The sequence below is a fragment of the Artemia sp. Qi Xiang Cuo genome, chromosome 20 (genome assembly GCF_049724085.1).
Source record: "Artemia sp. Qi Xiang Cuo chromosome 20, ASM4972408v1, whole genome shotgun sequence".
Lineage (NCBI taxonomy): Eukaryota > Metazoa > Arthropoda > Branchiopoda > Anostraca > Artemiidae > Artemia > Artemia sp. Qi Xiang Cuo.
The window spans coordinates 44655676-44672981 of NC_142813.1; the positions used below are offsets into that span (position 1 = coordinate 44655676).

General features: G+C 33.5%; 2 protein-coding genes across 2 annotated transcripts in view; one reads left to right on the top strand and one right to left on the bottom strand.

The window, feature by feature from the left end:
* Positions 1-17306, bottom strand: part of LOC148940258 (NFX1-type zinc finger-containing protein 1-like) — a 156246-nt gene that overhangs the window by 32926 nt on the left and 106014 nt on the right. The gene's annotated exons all lie outside the window — the stretch shown is intronic.
* LOC148940259 (uncharacterized) lies at positions 13276-14007 on the top strand. Its single transcript, XM_089106413.1, has one exon. The coding sequence runs from the start codon at positions 13276-13278 to the stop codon at positions 14005-14007; it is 732 nt and encodes a 243-aa protein (XP_088962539.1).

Genomic DNA, 17306 nt, shown 5'->3' on the forward strand with positions numbered 1-17306 from the left:
TTTTGTATTTAAAAATAAAATACTTTTTAAAGTAGAATCAATTTTGTCAAAAAAATTGCATTTTTGATGTATTTTCATACTGCAGTCTTTTCAAAGATATTTGAATTTTGAAGCAATAAAACAGTCCATGTAATGAACTCTATAGTAATAATAGCTACTTGTCTCAATAGTATCCGGGTTGCAGCGGTAGCTAGCAACCTAGTAAGAGACGATCACCTCCAATGTCAAGAAATATAAAACCCCCCAACTCCTAAAAAAAGAGTCAGATCAAAACAAAAAGTACACCATTAGAACCACCTTGTCCGAATCCTCTATAAAGGAAACTTACCGCCCTTTGGCTTGAATAACAAAGAAAATATATTGGCTTGAAAATCAAGAAAATTGACTTTTACCACGTTATTCTCCACAAATGGGATATTTTTTTCTTTCCGCTTTTTCTTTCTGCTCAGCTAGCTGGGCACTGGAAAATCATAGAGAGCTGTATAATAGCTCATTTTAAAGGAAATTGCAACATCTAGTCACTTTTGTATTTAAAAATAAAATACTTTTTAAAGTAGAATCAATTTTGTCAAAAAAATTGCATTTTTGATGTATTTTCATACTGCAGTCTTTTCAAAGATATTTGAATTTTGAAGCAATAAAACAGTCCATGTAATGAACTCTATAGTAATAATAGCTACTTGTCTCAATAGTAACCGAAACTCCTGGAACCAAAATTTTCTTTTTTGGCTTAATCGCTAAAATTATTATGTAAACTGCAAAAATATTTATGATGCCTAATCAGTAATAGTAATTTTTTAATTTAAACAACAAAAATACATGAAAATTCTAAAATTAGTTTTGCTTTTTGTCTCCTGGAAGAAATTTTTTTTTCATCTCAGTTCAAATTTATTATTGTATCCTGTAACCCGTAAAGTACATATCTCCATATTATTGTCTCATAATTGCAATTATTTTAGTTTTCAGTCCAGAATCACTAAACTTATTATTTAAACTGCAAAAATATTTATGGTGTCTAACCAATAATACTAATTTTGTAATTCAAACAAGATAAATACCTGAAAATTTTAAAATTAGTTTTGTTTTATGCTAGGTTTTAGATACTCGACACGGGATTTTGTGTGCTTAATAATTTTAAATCTTGAAAAAATATGGTCTCACGCGAGTGGAAAAAAAGAAAGAATAACCAAAAACAATATCAAAATAGAACAATCCAAATTTCTACTAATAGAAAACTTTACTACACAAAATATAATAAAGAACGACCTCTTGCCTATACTAGATTGTAATTTTATTATAGGTTAATAATTCCACAGAGAGCTTGACCCTGGAAAATCGTAGAGATTTGTTCAATAGCTCATTTTAAAGGAAATTAATGGGGTTAAAAACCTTTTGTAATTAAAACAAATTATTTTTATTACATTAAGAAACGAACTGTAGCCCATCCGGGTTGCAGCGGTAGCTAGCAACCTAGTAAGAGACGATCACCTCCAATGTTAAGAAATATAAAACCCCCCAACTCCTAAAAAAAGAGTCAGATCAAAACAAAAAGTACACCATTAGAACCGCCTTGTCCGAATCCTCTATAAAGGAAACTTACCGCCCTTTGGCTTGAATAACAAAGAAAATATATTGGCTTGAAAATCAAGAAAATTGACTTTTACCACGTTATTCTCCACAAACGGGATATTTTTTTCTTTCCGCTTTTTCTTTCTGCTCAGCTAGCTGGGCACTGGAAAATCATAGAGAGCTGTATAATAGCTCATTTTAAAGGAAATTGCAACATCTAGTCACTTTTGTATTTAAAAATAAAATACTTTTTAAAGTAGAATCAATTTTGTCAAAAAAATTGCATTTTTGATGTATTTTCATACTGCAGTCTTTTCAAAGATATTTGAATTTTGAAGCAATAAAACAGTCCATGTAATGAACTCTATAGTAATAATAGCTACTTGTCTCAATAGTAACCGAAACTCCTGGAACCAAAATTTTCTTTTTTGGCTTAATCGCTAAAATTATTATGTAAACTGCAAAAATATTTATGATGCCTAATCAGTAATAGTAATTTTTTAATTTAAACAACAAAAATACATGAAAATTCTAAAATTAGTTTTGCTTTTTGTCTCCTGGAAGAAATTTTTTTTTCATCTCAGTTCAAATTTATTATTGTATCCTGTAACCCGTAAAGTACATATCTCCATATTATTGTCTCATAATTGCAATTATTTTAGTTTTCAGTCCAGAATCACTAAACTTATTATTTAAACTGCAAAAATATTTATGGTGTCTAACCAATAATACTAATTTTGTAATTCAAACAAGATAAATACCTGAAAATTTTAAAATTAGTTTTGTTTTATGCTAGGTTTTAGATACTCGACACGGGATTTTGTGTGCTTAATAATTTTAAATCTTGAAAAAATATGGTCTCACGCGAGTGGAAAAAAAGAAAGAATAACCAAAAACAATATCAAAATAGAACAATCCAAATTTCTACTAATAGAAAACTTTACTACACAAAATATAATAAAGAACGACCTCTTGCCTATACTAGATTGTAATTTTATTATAGGTTAATAATTCCACAGAGAGCTTGACCCTGGAAAATCGTAGAGATTTGTTCAATAGCTCATTTTAAAGGAAATTAATGGGGTTAAAAACCTTTTGTAATTAAAACAAATTATTCTTATTACATTAAGAAACGAACTGTAGCCCATAGTCTTACATTAAAGAACGAACTTTAGTCCATAGTAACTGAAGTACTATAAGGAATCATTATATAGATGATGAATTTTCTTTAAGTATACAATTACATTAAAGGAATTAAAAGCTATTGCATGCATTGGACTTAGTTAGCTACTTGATCGTTTGAGGTTCGTCTCTTACTATTTCAAAGAAGAAAAACCCGTAGGCTTTTTCCTGTTTGTAATCCGGGTTGCAGCGGTAGCTAGCAACCTAGTAAGAGACGATCACGTCCAATGTTAAGAAATATAAAACCCATAACTCCTAAAAAATGAGTCAGATCAAAACAAAAAGTACACCATTAGAACCGCCTTATCCGAAAACCCTATAAAGGAAACTTACCGCCTTTTGGCTTGAATAACAAAGAAAATATTTTGGCTTGAAAATGAAGAAAATTGACTTCAACCACGTTATTCTCCACAAACGGGATATTTTTTCTTTCTTTCTTTTGTTTCCAGAGATAGCTTGGCATCCGGGTTGCAGCGGTAGCTAGCAACCTAGTAAGAGACGATCACGTCCAATGTTAAGTTATAATAAGGAACGACCTCTTACCTATACTATAAATTTTATAGGCCACTTAACTATAGTATAGGTTAGTAATGTTTTCATAAAGGACTGATATAGTTGATTATGGTAATTTCAATAAGGAATGAATTGTAACCCATAGTAATTGAATTATTAAATCAAACAGTTCTTGGTCATAATAAAGAGCTGTCTAATGGCTCATTTTAATGGAAATTGATGTATATAGAAACTTTTTGTAATTAACAAAAATAATTATTATCATAAAATAAATTGTTACAATATTGTAAACAACAAACTCTAGGCCATAGTAAGCAATTTATTTTGACAATAAAGAATTACGGCAGAAACCTAAATGGTAGTATAAGTAAGCTACATTTTGTTACATTAAAGAACTATCTCTCGCCCATAATAACTGATATATGGTGGTTCCAGGGGTAGCAGAAATCCTGGTTGTTATAATAAAGAACGACCTCTTGCCTATACTATATTATATAGGCCACTTAACTATAGTATAGGTTAGTAAATCACTGATTATAATAAAGAACGAACTCTTCCCTATACTAACTTGCATACGCAACTTCACTATACTTAAGATTACAGTATTTATATTATACATCATTATAAATTATAAAAGGTTCAAATGTTCGAAGATTATAGAGTTAAAAATTTTCCCACACCGGGATTCGATTACATAAAGGATCGATAATATTTATGGTAAATGGGGCCTAAGCTACTTTCAGTGGATATAGTTGAAGCCGAGTAAAGAGCAAACCATGGCACATAGTAACTAAACGTTAAGATAATAAATTCAACTTTTAAATGGAAGTTTGGTACGTGACTCTTTCAAGGTCGTCTCTTACTATTCCAAATAAGAAAAAGCCATGGGTTTTTTCCTGTTTTTTATAATAAAGAACGACCTCTTGCCTATACTAAATTTTATAAGCCACTTAACTATAGTTTAGGCTAGTACAGTTATCCGGGTTGCAGCGGTAGCTAGCAACCTAGTAAGAGACGATCACGTCCAATGTTAAGAAATATAAAAACCCATAGTTCTTAAAAAAAGAGTCAGATCAAAACAAAAAGTACACCATTAGAACCGCCTTGTCCGAAACCCCTGCATAGTAAAATTTCTGTCCCTTGGCTTGAACAGCAAGGGAAATATATTGGCTTGAAAATCAAGAAAAGTGGCAGCTACTACAACATTCTGCCTAAACGGGATATTTTTTTCTTTTTTTCTTTTTTTTTCTTTTGTATCCAGAGATAGCTTGGCACTGGAACATCGTAGAGGATTGTTCAATAGCTCATTTTAAAGGAAATTAATTGGGTTAAAAATCTATAGTAACTAAAATAAATTATTTCTAAAAGAGAATAAATTTTTCCACCAAAAACTGCATTTTGATGTCTTTTTACATATAGGTAAGAGGTCGTTCCTTATTATAACTTAACATTGGACGTGATCGTCTCTTACTAGGTTGCTAGCTACCGCTGCAACCCGGATGCCAAGCTATCTCTGGAAACAAAAGAAAGAAAGAAAAAATATCCCGTTTGTGGAGAATAACGTGGTTGAAGTCAATTTTCTTCATTTTCAAGCCAAAATATTTTCTTTGTTATTCAAGCCAAAAGGCGGTAAGTTTCCTTTATAGGGTTTTCGGATAAGGCGGTTCTAATGGTGTACTTTTTGTTTTGATCTGACTCATTTTTTAGGAGTTATGGGTTTTATATTTCTTAACATTGGACGTGATCGTCTCTTACTAGGTTGCTAGCTACCGCTGCAACCCAGATTACAAACAGGAAAAAGCCTACGGGTTTTTCTTCTTTGAAATAGTAAGAGACGAACATCAAACGATCAAGTAGCTAACTAAGTCCAATGCATGCAATAGCTTTTAATTCCTTTAATGTAATTGTATACTTAAAGATATAATAAAGAACGACTTTTTGCCTATACTAAATCTTATACGCCACTTAATTATAGTATAGGTTAGTAATTCCCCAGATAGCTTGGCACTGGAATATAATAATCCGGGTTGCAGCGGTAGCTAGCAACCTAGTAAGAGACGATCACGTCCAATGTTAAGAAATATAAAAACCCCTAACTCCTGAGAAAAGAGTCAGATCAAAACAAAAATTACACCATTAGAACCACCTTGTCCAAAAACCCTATTAAGGAAACTTATCACTCTTTGGCTTGAATAACAAAGAAAATATATTGGCTTGAAAATCAAGAAAATTGACTTTAACCACGTTATTCTCCACAAACGGGATATTTTTTTGTTTCCGCTTGATTTTCCTCCTCAACTAGCTGGGCACTGGAAAATCATAGAGAGCTGTATAATAGCTCATTTTAAAGGAATTATCCGGGTTGCAGCGGTAGCTAGCAACCTAGTAAGAGACGATCACGTCCAATGTTAAGAAATATAAAAACCCATCCGGGTTGCAGCGGTAGCTAGCAACCTAGTAAGAGACGATCACGTCCAATGTTAAGAAATATAAAAACCCCTAACTCCTAAAAAAATAGTCAGATCAAAACAAAAAGTACACCATTAGAACCGCCTTATCCGATTCCTCTATAAAGGAAACTTACCGCCCTTTGGCTTGAATAACAAAGAAAATATATTGGCTTGAAAATCAAGAAAATTTACTTTTACCACGTTATTCTCCACAAACGGGATATTTTTTTCTTTCCGCTTGATTTTTCTCCTCAGCTAGCTGGGCACTGGAAAATCATAGAGAGCTGTATAATAGCTCATTTTAAAGGAAATTGCAACATCTAGTGCCTTTTGTAATTAAAAATAAAATACTTTTTAAGGTATCCGGGTTGCAGCGGTAGCTAGCAACCTAGTAAGAGACGATCACCTCCAATGTTAAGAAATATAAAAACCCTTAGCTCCTAAAAAAAGAGTCAGATCAAAACAAAAAGTACACCATTAGAACCGCCTTGTCCAAATCCTCCATAAAGGAAACTTACCGCCCTTTGGCTTGAATAACAAAGAAAATATATTGGCTTGAAAATCAAGAAAATAGACTTTTACCACGTTATTCTCCCCAAACGGGATATTTTTTTCTTTTTTCTTTTCCACAGATAGCTTGGCACTGGAACATCGTAGAGGGTTGTTCAATAGCTCATTTTAAAGGAAATTAATTGGGTTAAAAATCTATAGTAACTAAAATAAATTATTTCTAAAAGAGAATAAATTTTTCCAATAAAAACTGTATTTTTGATGCAGTGACGTCATAATTACTATATAAGAAACGTCAAAACTGCAAATGGTCTCATTCATGAATACATAATGGTTAGATCAAAGCAAGCTGCACGCAAGTTAAAAAATCAGTACTAAAAAATCAAGAAAAGTGGCAGCTGCTACAACATTCTGCCTAAATTATAATAAAGATCGAACTCTTCCCTATACTAACTTGCATACGCAACTTCACTATAGTTAAGATTACAGAATTTATATTTTTACATTAAAAGACGATCACTGAAATAACAAACCATTCCATACATTGGACTTAGTTAGCTACTTGATTGTTTGAGTTTCGTCTCTTACTATTTAAAAGAAGAAAAAGCCGTAGGCTTTTTCCTGTTTGTATTTATAGTTAAAAAACGAACTCAAGTCCAAATAAACTGAACACTGTGGTTCATTCATATTATCTTCATTATTTTAGCTAGAATGTAAATAAACAAGTTTCTTTTTTAAATTTTAAATTGAAAAGATAGTGCTTTTAATTCAACATATTAAAAGTTCTCCCCGACGGGGAATCGAACCCCCTTCTCCCAGGTAACAAGTGGGCATACTTACCATTAGACTATCAAAGACTTATAAAATAAAAGTTACATATAAGATATGATAATAATTTTTACATAAAGGACCGATATAGCTCATCATAATCCGATACTTGGGTGACAAAAGCTAAAAAATTAAATTCTCTGCGAGGTTGTACCGAAGAATCCAGGTTGCAGCGGTAGCTAGCAACCTAGTAAGAGACGATCACGTCCAATGTTAAGAAATATAAAAACCCATAGCTCCTAAAAAAGGAGTCAGATCAAAAAAAAAAGTACACCATTAGAACCGCCTTGTCCGAAACCCCTTTATAGGAAACTTTCTGTGCCTTGGCTTGAACAGCAAGGGAAATATAATGGCTTGAAAATCAAGAAAATTGACTTTAACCACGTTATTCTCCCCAAACGGGATATTTTTTTCTCTTTTCTTACATAAGGCACAGAATTATACACACGCATATGACTTATTGGTCGAACGTGTCAAACCCCAAACAACAAACGCAACACTCGTCCAAACGAACGAGAAATTAATTCATATATATGGCGATCACTTTAAAAAATCAAAAATAGCAAAAAAAATTCTAATAAAATATCAAAAGAATCTCAGAGGCCACCGGGGAAAATTTCGTCAAAAAAAGTTTCGATAAAAAAAATAATTCAACACAAGCAGGTATTGCACAATCACTCGATGATCATATGTGGATTTGATTGTTAACTAAAACATAACAATGCAAATCAGTGAAAGATTGTTGACTATGCTTCTGGTAGCAGCTATGACCATTTTTGGATTTTGCGGGGTAATTTTTGGCTTTTGCGGGAATTTGCTTTACCTATTTTGCTTATTTGCTATGGTTAAATGGGTTTTAGACAATGGAAAAGAAGCAAACAGACCGCTGAAGACGCGAAATACTTAGGAATTTTATACTTGACTTATTTTGCCCTTACAGTAACTTTAATGGTCAATTATCGCTTCAGTATAATTGCTTTCATAGTATTATTCTTTTGGTACCTTTATACAGTGGACGCAGTGGACGAAGTGGATGAATTTGAACCAACCGAAAGAACACCAAATAATCAACAAGTGCCCGATGACTCATTTTCAGATGTAATAAATGACTCAGCAGTTTAATGGCTCCTGAGGTTTAATGGATCCAGAAATGCTTTCCCTTTCTGAATGCTTCCCTTTCTAACGTTCTTCCCGCCGAATATGCTGCATGCACAGGGTTTGCAAATGAAGTGAACATGCTCTTAAAAATGTAAGCTTTCTAGAAATTGTAAATTCGACCTTATAAGTGCTTACTATAGATCTAATCAATCACGATCCATCGTCTTACTTGAAGACAGCTTGTGTTTGATTTTCAGGGTTTTAGCAGTAGCTGCAACCTAGTAAAGACCGAAATCTAGCCCATAGAAGCCGAAAATGTCAACTTTTTTTTCTTTTTTTTAGCCTGTCAAACAAGGAAGATTCGCCATTTGCAGCTGATTTAGGAACAGTATTTTAGCTACTAATCTTAACAGTAAAATTTTGCTGCGAAAACAAATTTATGGGAGTTCTGAAAACAGCCAAGACCCCCTTCAAAAGGGTTTCAGGCCATAATAATTCATCACCATTGGAATCCCTATAATGGTCGAAGACCAAACCTAAAAGAATTACACTCCCCTATCTGGTGAGAAACAAGCAAACCTTTTTTTTATGGGAGAAAATAGTGATGTGTATTTTTTTTAAAGTTGATCGTACCGCTGACGGGTACCAAACCAGTGGTCGTAGAAGGTTGGAATAGGGTTCATTTGTAAGGAAGTCTTTTCAAATAACCAAGTTCTCTTTTCAAATAACAAAACATAATGAAAAAATAAAGTTCAATTTTTGACAAAAACTTTATCTTTATATACAAGATGATATCACAGATGCATTTTTCAGAAAGTTGCTTCTCCGGGGTATGATGTCATATTTGAGTGATTTTACTTCCTCATTTCAAGAAATATCGTCAAGAAAAATTTTGTGGGAATTCTGTTCATTCACTTAGAATAGTCTTTCGAGGGAGGTTATTACTGAAAGCTGTCTAGCCTCAAGGCACCGTGGAACTATATAAAATACTAGGTACCGTGTAAGTTTTTACAAATATCACATAAGATCAAGAAACTGTGCGGCAAATATATATAACATCTCCATGACTTAAAAAAAACATACGCCAAGACGAAATATAAGTAAAAAAGCCTAAATTAAAGAAAGCCGAACAGGGCGTGTGCTCCCAAACCGCAGAACGGCTCCAAGATGGGCTAGGCACATCTTATGTCCTTATTTGACGTCGGGAGGCGCCCTATAAGGTGGCCTCTAGATGATGTCATGAACTGCCCTAATGACTCTATGCACTTATTAGGAGCCCCGTCAGCATTAAAAATGCTGACAGGACCACGTGGTCCTGTCACGACCTTTACCCCCCTTTCTACTAACAAAGCGTTGTGTGATTTTTTCGTTATTTTTTTTTTCTTCTTTTGTTTTTATAACTCCTTCGAGCATTTACATGTATTTGTATGAAGGGTTGAAATAAAATTTTTATTATTATTAATTATGATCCATTATAACAAATAACTTATAACCTGCCATCTGAATTCAGATATAAAATATAAAACAATTCAGACGAGTACTCAAAATTAAACTGTTAATTACAATAATCGTAGCTAATTAATCGTTAACTGTGAATTTCAATCACAGTTTATACTATTATCCAGTATGATCATTCCCTATCTCACCCATTATAAAAACCCTGACCGGGGTGCGAGTGCTCCAGAGAACGTAGAAACATAGGCGGGATCAGATCTTTTCACGGGTAGACAAGTCAGACGCGAAATAATCGGAAACAAGTGGAAACCCGCTATTACGAATAATGCACTTAGTAACCATTTCTCATTGATAGACGCAAACAGAATGATCCATAACTGCACGAAGAAGTGGGAGGAGCTTTTTGTTCGCACCGAGAACGAAGACCAGAAATGATCTGCGATAAGCTTACTGGATAATTATATAAACTGGGATTTCAATTCTATTTATATTATTTCTTCTGTTTCTGAGGATATAAGATATTAAATCTTCAAAAGTGATTAAATTCTGAAAAACAAGTTTTCTTCAACTTAAAACGAACAGTAATTATTCCATACATAAGGGACTGCCTCCTCCCCTCAACCCTTTGCTAGTTATGCTAAAGTTTTTTAGTGGTTTGAAAAAGCTCCTTGTACCGATTCCACGGCCCTTGTGTTTCAGCAGCTGTTCTCAAAGAATTTGTACAAAAAGTCTAAATTTAGCACAAAGAGCGATGGGTTGAGGAGGGGGTATACGAAATAAATTTTGTTTTGGCTTAAGTTTTAATGTTGCTTCTTGAAAAGTGAGATTTTGAGGAGGGAACATAGTGCAAAAATCAAGAGCTGATCCAGGATTTTTGTTCTGGGGGGGGGGTGGTTACTAATTTTCGACTCGGTTTTCGACTAATTTTACTAATTTTTACTAAGGTTTTACTAATTTTCGACTAATTTTCGACTCGGTCAAAAATTTGGGGGGGGGGGGGTTCAAACCGGGGAACCCCCCTGGAAACGGCCTTGGAATAAATACAGAAATATGGAATATATTTTGTTCGTCTTAAGTTTTAACATTGCTTCTTACTTTCAGATAAAAAACTCGTGATTTTTTATTCCTGTTCGAATTCTGCGTAATTTTTGATCTTCTACGCAACTGAAGCCATCACGAACTGTACATTGTATACATATTGCATATTACATATACATTATACATATTGTACATTGTATACAACTGTCCATGTACATTGTATGTTCTCTCATTTTTAAATACGGTACATTGAACACATATGTTTAAATACATTGAACATTGTATATGGGTAAGAAAAGAGAAAAATTACCATTTAAAATAGCTGGCAACCAGACTTCTGGTTGCAATTGGCCTTATCCCTCAAGACAATTTCTTGTGAGGCTAACGTTACCCGGTTCGAATATACAACTGTGGTGGTATGTAGGTGAACATAAAGTTGGTTAGAAGTCTTGTCAAAGTCCTGGGGGTGAAATTTGGTATGAAAGTACATTGATAAAAGTCTCGGAGGTGAAAATTATGCAATTTTAAGTGACATTAACACTACTTACATAATTATCAATGATAAGTGATTAAGTTGTAGTACTTTAAGCACACCCTATCACATTTAAACAAGCCTCTTAGCACTGTACTAACAAAAAAATCTATAAAACCATCACAATCATCATTCGCAAACTATTCAAAAAATTAAAATGTAGAATGGAGATTCAAGTTTTGATAAAGCGTGAAAGGCTTTCTACGAAAAAATGTATTAGTTGCTCATCCTGAAATTCAACTTTATTGCTGCCATATTGACTTTCGGATAACGAAATATAAATTTAGAAAATTTAAATTTACGTAACGTAAAGTTCTATAAAATTTCGAGTCAACTTAGCTGTGCCTACGTCATGGTTGACTAGTAAAGAGCGAACCACAGCCCATAGTAACCAAAATTTTCAGACAGGATTTCAAACAAATACAACTTAAAAACAATAGGGAAATCTCTCGAAAATTTTTTGTTTGAAAACCTATCCACTGTTGATTTTTCTCAAGTTCTTAGATTAGAAAGGAATTTGTTTAGCCATGATTTTCGCTTGTCAAAGGAACGACTTTATACAAAATTGGAAAAATTGAGAGAGGAATCTTCGATGAGAAACCGTATTTATTCTCCAAGATTCACTCCTGGACCCGCTATGGTTAACCTCTCTTCTAGAACATTTGAAACCCAGGAAATCGAAATACTGGAAAAGGGTCCAAAATTCTCTTTTCTGCCAAAACAGGTTCCCGTGGTGGATATAGTCTCCTCCTTAGAGTCCGCTTTGCATAAATACTACCCATCTGTTTCAAACCCTGATGAAGTTAGGTCTTGTCTCATAAATACCCTTTATAATAGCCAAAAAAAGACTAAGTCTCCTACCACTTTCACACGAAAAAATTTGCACGACATAAAAATGTTATTTAACCTCCGCAAAGACCCATCTATTATAAAAACCAAAGCAGACAAAAGCAACTCACTCGTTGTCATGGATACGGCAGACTATGACAACAAAATCTTTTCACTTTTAAAAGACACAAGTACACATAAACCGATCACTCATGATCCTACTGATCAATTTACTAATAATATCTTAAATGAATTAAAACAGCTAAAACAGAATGGTAAAATCACACCTCAATTATACAACAAATTTTACCCCCGTTGTAGTTTCTGTCCAAAATTTTATGGCTTACCAAAACTGCATAAAGAAGGTGTTCCCCTAAGACCTATCGTAGCATTTACTAATGCCTCCGCTTTCAATATTGGGAAATGACTTTGCACAGCTTTCAAACCTTTACTGTATTCGCAAAATTCCTACATCAGTAATTCGACAGATTTGGTTAAAAAACTTAATAACACAAGTATTTCGGAAAACACAATAATTAGTAGTTTTGATATTGTTTCCATGTACACTAATATAGAGATGTGGCTACTTTTGAGAAATTATTAAAAACCAAAATAGAGGAAAATTATCACTTAATCAAAGACTCAGCGACAGGGATTGATGGTGAAGTTTTATTTAATCTTGTTAAAATCTGTAATAAATTTTCAATGTATTTTCAATTTCGTGATTCCTTTTATCAACAAATGAATGGGTTACCAATGGGAGCAGCTCTATCCGGCCTACTGGCTATTATTTATGTCGAAAAGCTTGAAAACTGGGCATTAAATTCTTATTTTTTTAAACATGTCTATTGGGGTCGTTACATGGATGACGTAATTTCACTTTGGAATTATGGGGAAACTGAACTTCGGGGTTTCCTAGATCATCTTAATACTTATGATAGAAATTTGCAGTTTACCCTAGAAATTGAATTTGAAAATAAACTACCATTTTTAGATGTGCTAATTATTAATTAACTAAGACTGGCTTTCGTAAATAATGACGAATTTCATTAAAATGAACGAAGTCAAAATTTTTTAGTGTGCTTATGTGTATAATCAAAATCTTTAAAGCAAAGAATTATTTCGTTTTCTCATGAAATCTAAAATAATTTAATACAATGTCTTGGTTTGAGCAGAACTTTTTTTTAATGTCAATTCATCCTTGCCAGGGCTTCTTAACTTTAACTTGAAGCTCAACGAAATTGAACTCAGTTAGAATTTGAATCCTCAAAGATGAATTTAATAAGTGAAGAAGCCTCTGATATGATTTTCGAGAACGACACCAATCAGTTAAATCAGTTTCATACGGACTCAACTGAATCTGAACTATCGAATAAACTCAGCTCATCAATAGACAGTTTTGATGATAATCAAGCCACAAAGAAGCTGACTAACCAGCTGGAGAAACAACCAGATGAAAATGAAGAGGACGCAACAAGTCATGAGAAGATACACACCGGAGAAAAGCCATTTATGTGTGAAGTATGTGAGCGCAGTTTTAGTCAGAAGAATAATCTTGTCATACACATGAGAACCCACACTAAGCCCTACAAGTGTGATACATGTAGTAAGAGTTTTTCTCAAAAAAGTCATGTCAATTACCATAAGAGGATACACACCGGTGAAAAGCCATTTTTCTGTGATGTATGTGAGCGCAGTTTTAGTTATAAGGATAATCTTGTCATACACATAAGAACCCACACCGGTGAAAAGCCCTACAAGTGTGATACATGTAGTAAGAGTTTTTCTTTAAAAAGTAATCTTATTCGACATGAGAAGATACACACCGGTGAAAAGTCATTTTTCTGTGATGTATGTGAGCGTAGTTTTAGTCATAAGGATTATCTTGTCGTACACATGAGAACCCACACCGGTGAAAAGCCCTACAAGTGTGATATATGTATTATAATAAAGAACGACCTCTTGCCTATACTAAATTATATAGGCCACTTAACTATAGTATAGGTTAGTAAATTTACATTAAAAGACGATCACTGAAATAACAAACCATTCCATACATTGGACTTTGTTAGCTACTAATTGATTGTTTGAGTTTCATTACAATAAAGAACGACACCTAGCCCATGTTAAAAGAAACATAACTAGGGATTATGTAATTTCCATCAGTATCATGGCTGCAGAGGTGTCTGAAACCTAGTAAAGAACAAACCATTACAATAAAGAAAATTTCATGTTAAAGATTGATCATTGATGCCATAATCGTAGTTTGTAGCCAGGTTGTCTCTTACTATTCCAAAGAAGAAAAAGCCGTAGGCTTTTTCCTGTTTGTAATCATATAATAAAGAATGATAAGATGCCTATGGTTTAATAAACGGTTATATAAAGGGGGTGTTAGAATAGCGTATATAAGGCAGTATCAAAATGTAAGATTATACAACATATTAATCTACTAAAAGTCGAGGGCTCGTACAAGGAACTAAGTCATTACATAGAAGAAGTGTCAAGTAGACTCTGTCGTAATAATAGTCAAGACTTCATTTACGGTGATAGCAATATTAGAGTTTCTGTGGATGAAAATACAATAATACAATTATTTGGTGAGAGCCTTGATAAGGTAGCTAACATCAGGGATGTATACCCCACAATGCATTGTGACAGTTGTGAGCAGATAAAGACAAAATACCAATTGAAGAGTCTTAAGATCCCTTTCAAATAAGAAAGGTTTTGATGTAATGATGGCCACGATTTTAGAACACCTACAACAGGACATACCCAAAGATGACAGAGAACAACTAATTCAATGTACAGGTTGGAAAGAGGATGTCATAGATTCATTCTTTGTCTGTGATTACTGTGCTGCGAAAATGTTGAAAAGTCAGGAGAATGTCCGATCAGTATTAAATAACCTTCATATAGACTGTACACCGGAATGTATAAAATGTTTAAATAATTTTGAAATGGCAATGATTCGATTTGTAATGCCTTGTCTTACGATCGTCAGATTAGGGCAAGTAACTGCATTGAAGAGACCTAGAGCAGAACTTGTTGACGCTCTTAAGGGGAGAATAGTATATCTACCTGTTGATGTGCAAGCCATTATAATAAAGAACGACCTCTTGCCTATACTAAATTATATAGGCCACTTAACTATAGTATAGGTTAGTAAATCACTGAAATAACAAACCATTCCATATATTGGACTTAGTTAGCTACTTGATTGTTTGAGTTTCGTCTCTTACTATTTAAAAGAAGAAAAAGCCGTAGGCTTTTTCCTGTTTGTATTTATAGTTAAAAAACGTACTCAAGTCCAAAGAAACTGAACCCTGTGGTTCATTTATATTTTCTTCATTATTTTAGCTAGAATGTAAATAAACAAGTTTCTTTTTTAAATTTTAAATTGAAAAGATAGTGCTTTTAATTCAACATATTAAATCCGGGTTGCAGCGGTAGCTATGCAACCTAATAAGAGACGATCACGTCCAATGTTAAGAAATGTAAAAACCCATAGTTCCTAAAAAAGGAGTCAGATCAAAACAAAAAGTACACCATTAGAACCGCCTTGTCCGAAACCCCTGTATAGCAAACTTTCTGTCATCTGGCTTGAACAGCAAGGGAAATATATTGGCTTGAAAATCAAGAAAAGTGGCAGCTACTACAACATTCTGCCTAAACAGGATATTTTTTTCTTTCTTGTTATCCAGAGATAGCTTTGCACTGGAACATCGTAGAAAGTTGTTCAATAGCTCATTTTAAAGAAAATTAATTGGGTTAAAAACATTTTGTGACTAAATTATTCTAAAACAGGATAAATTTTTCCACTGAAAGCTGTATTTTGATGTTCCGGGTTGCAGCGGTAGCTAGCAACCTAGTAAGAGACGATCACGTCCAATGTTAAGAAATATAAAAACCCATAGTTCTTAAAAAAAGAGTCAGATCAAAACAAAAAGTACACCATTAGAACCGCCTTGTCTGAAATCCCTGCATAGTAAAATTTCTGTCCCTTGGCTTGAACAGCAAGGGAAATATATTGGCTTGAAAATCAAGAAAAGTGACAGCTACTACAACATTCTGCCTAAACCGGATATTTTTTTCTTTTTTTTTCTTTTTTTTTTCTTTTGTATCCAGAGATAGCTTGGCACTGGAACATCGTAGAGGGTTGTTCAATAGCTCATTTTAAAGGAAATTAATTGGTTTAAAAATCTATAGTAACTAAAATAAATTATTTCTAAAAGATAATAAATTTTTCCACCAAAAACTGCATTTTGATGTCTTTTCACACTGCATTCTTTCAAACATAATCGTATACCAGCGGTAAGAATTTAACCCACGCCTCTGAAGAGACTGGTGGCTAACACCAGTGCCTTGGACCACTAGGCCAGGCTGCCTCTCATAAATAAATATATATGTGAATTTAGGTTGCAGCAGTAGCTAGCAACCTAGTAAGAGACGATCAGTCCAATGCTAAGAAATATAAAAACCCAAAACTCCTAAAAATAGAGTCAGATCAAAACAAAAGTACATCATTAGAAATACCTTGTCTGAAACCCTACTAGATAAATAATGAACGTCATCATAGTTTTATATTAGAGTTATGACGTGAATAGAGTGACGTCATAATTAGTATATAAGGAAAGTCAATCCGGGTTGCAGCGGTAGCTAGCAACCTAGTAAGAGACGATCACCTCCAATGTTAAGAAATATAAAAAACCCGTAGCTCCTAAAAAAAGAGTCAGATCAAAACAAAAAGTACACCATTAGAACCGCCTTGTCCAAATCCTCCATAAAGGAAACTTACCGCCCTTTGGCTTGAATAACAAAGAAAATATATTGGCTTGAAAATCAAGAAAATAGACTTTTACCACGCTATTCTCCCCAAACGGGATATTTTTTTCTTTCTTTTCCACAGATAGCTTGGCACTGGAACATCGTAGAGAGTTGTTCAATGGCTCATTTTAAAGGAAATCTCTAGATCTAGCGCTATTTGTACTTAATTTTTTTTTTAAATTAATTTTTTTACGAAAAACTTAATTTTTTATATACAATATTAATCAATGACGTCATAGTCTTTGGATGTAGTTCGTACATAAAGTCTGGATCATCGAATTAAAGCTGAAACTAAGTAAAGAACAATTATGCCTACATATATTCACAGTGATGTATAAAATTTCCCATTACATCTGTAAACTGTTCCACAGTTGTACACTAAAGAACGATCTCTCTCCCATAGTAACTGATGTGTTACATTAAAAGACGATCATTGGAATAAAAAGTTATTGCATGCATTGGACTTAGTTAGCTGCTTG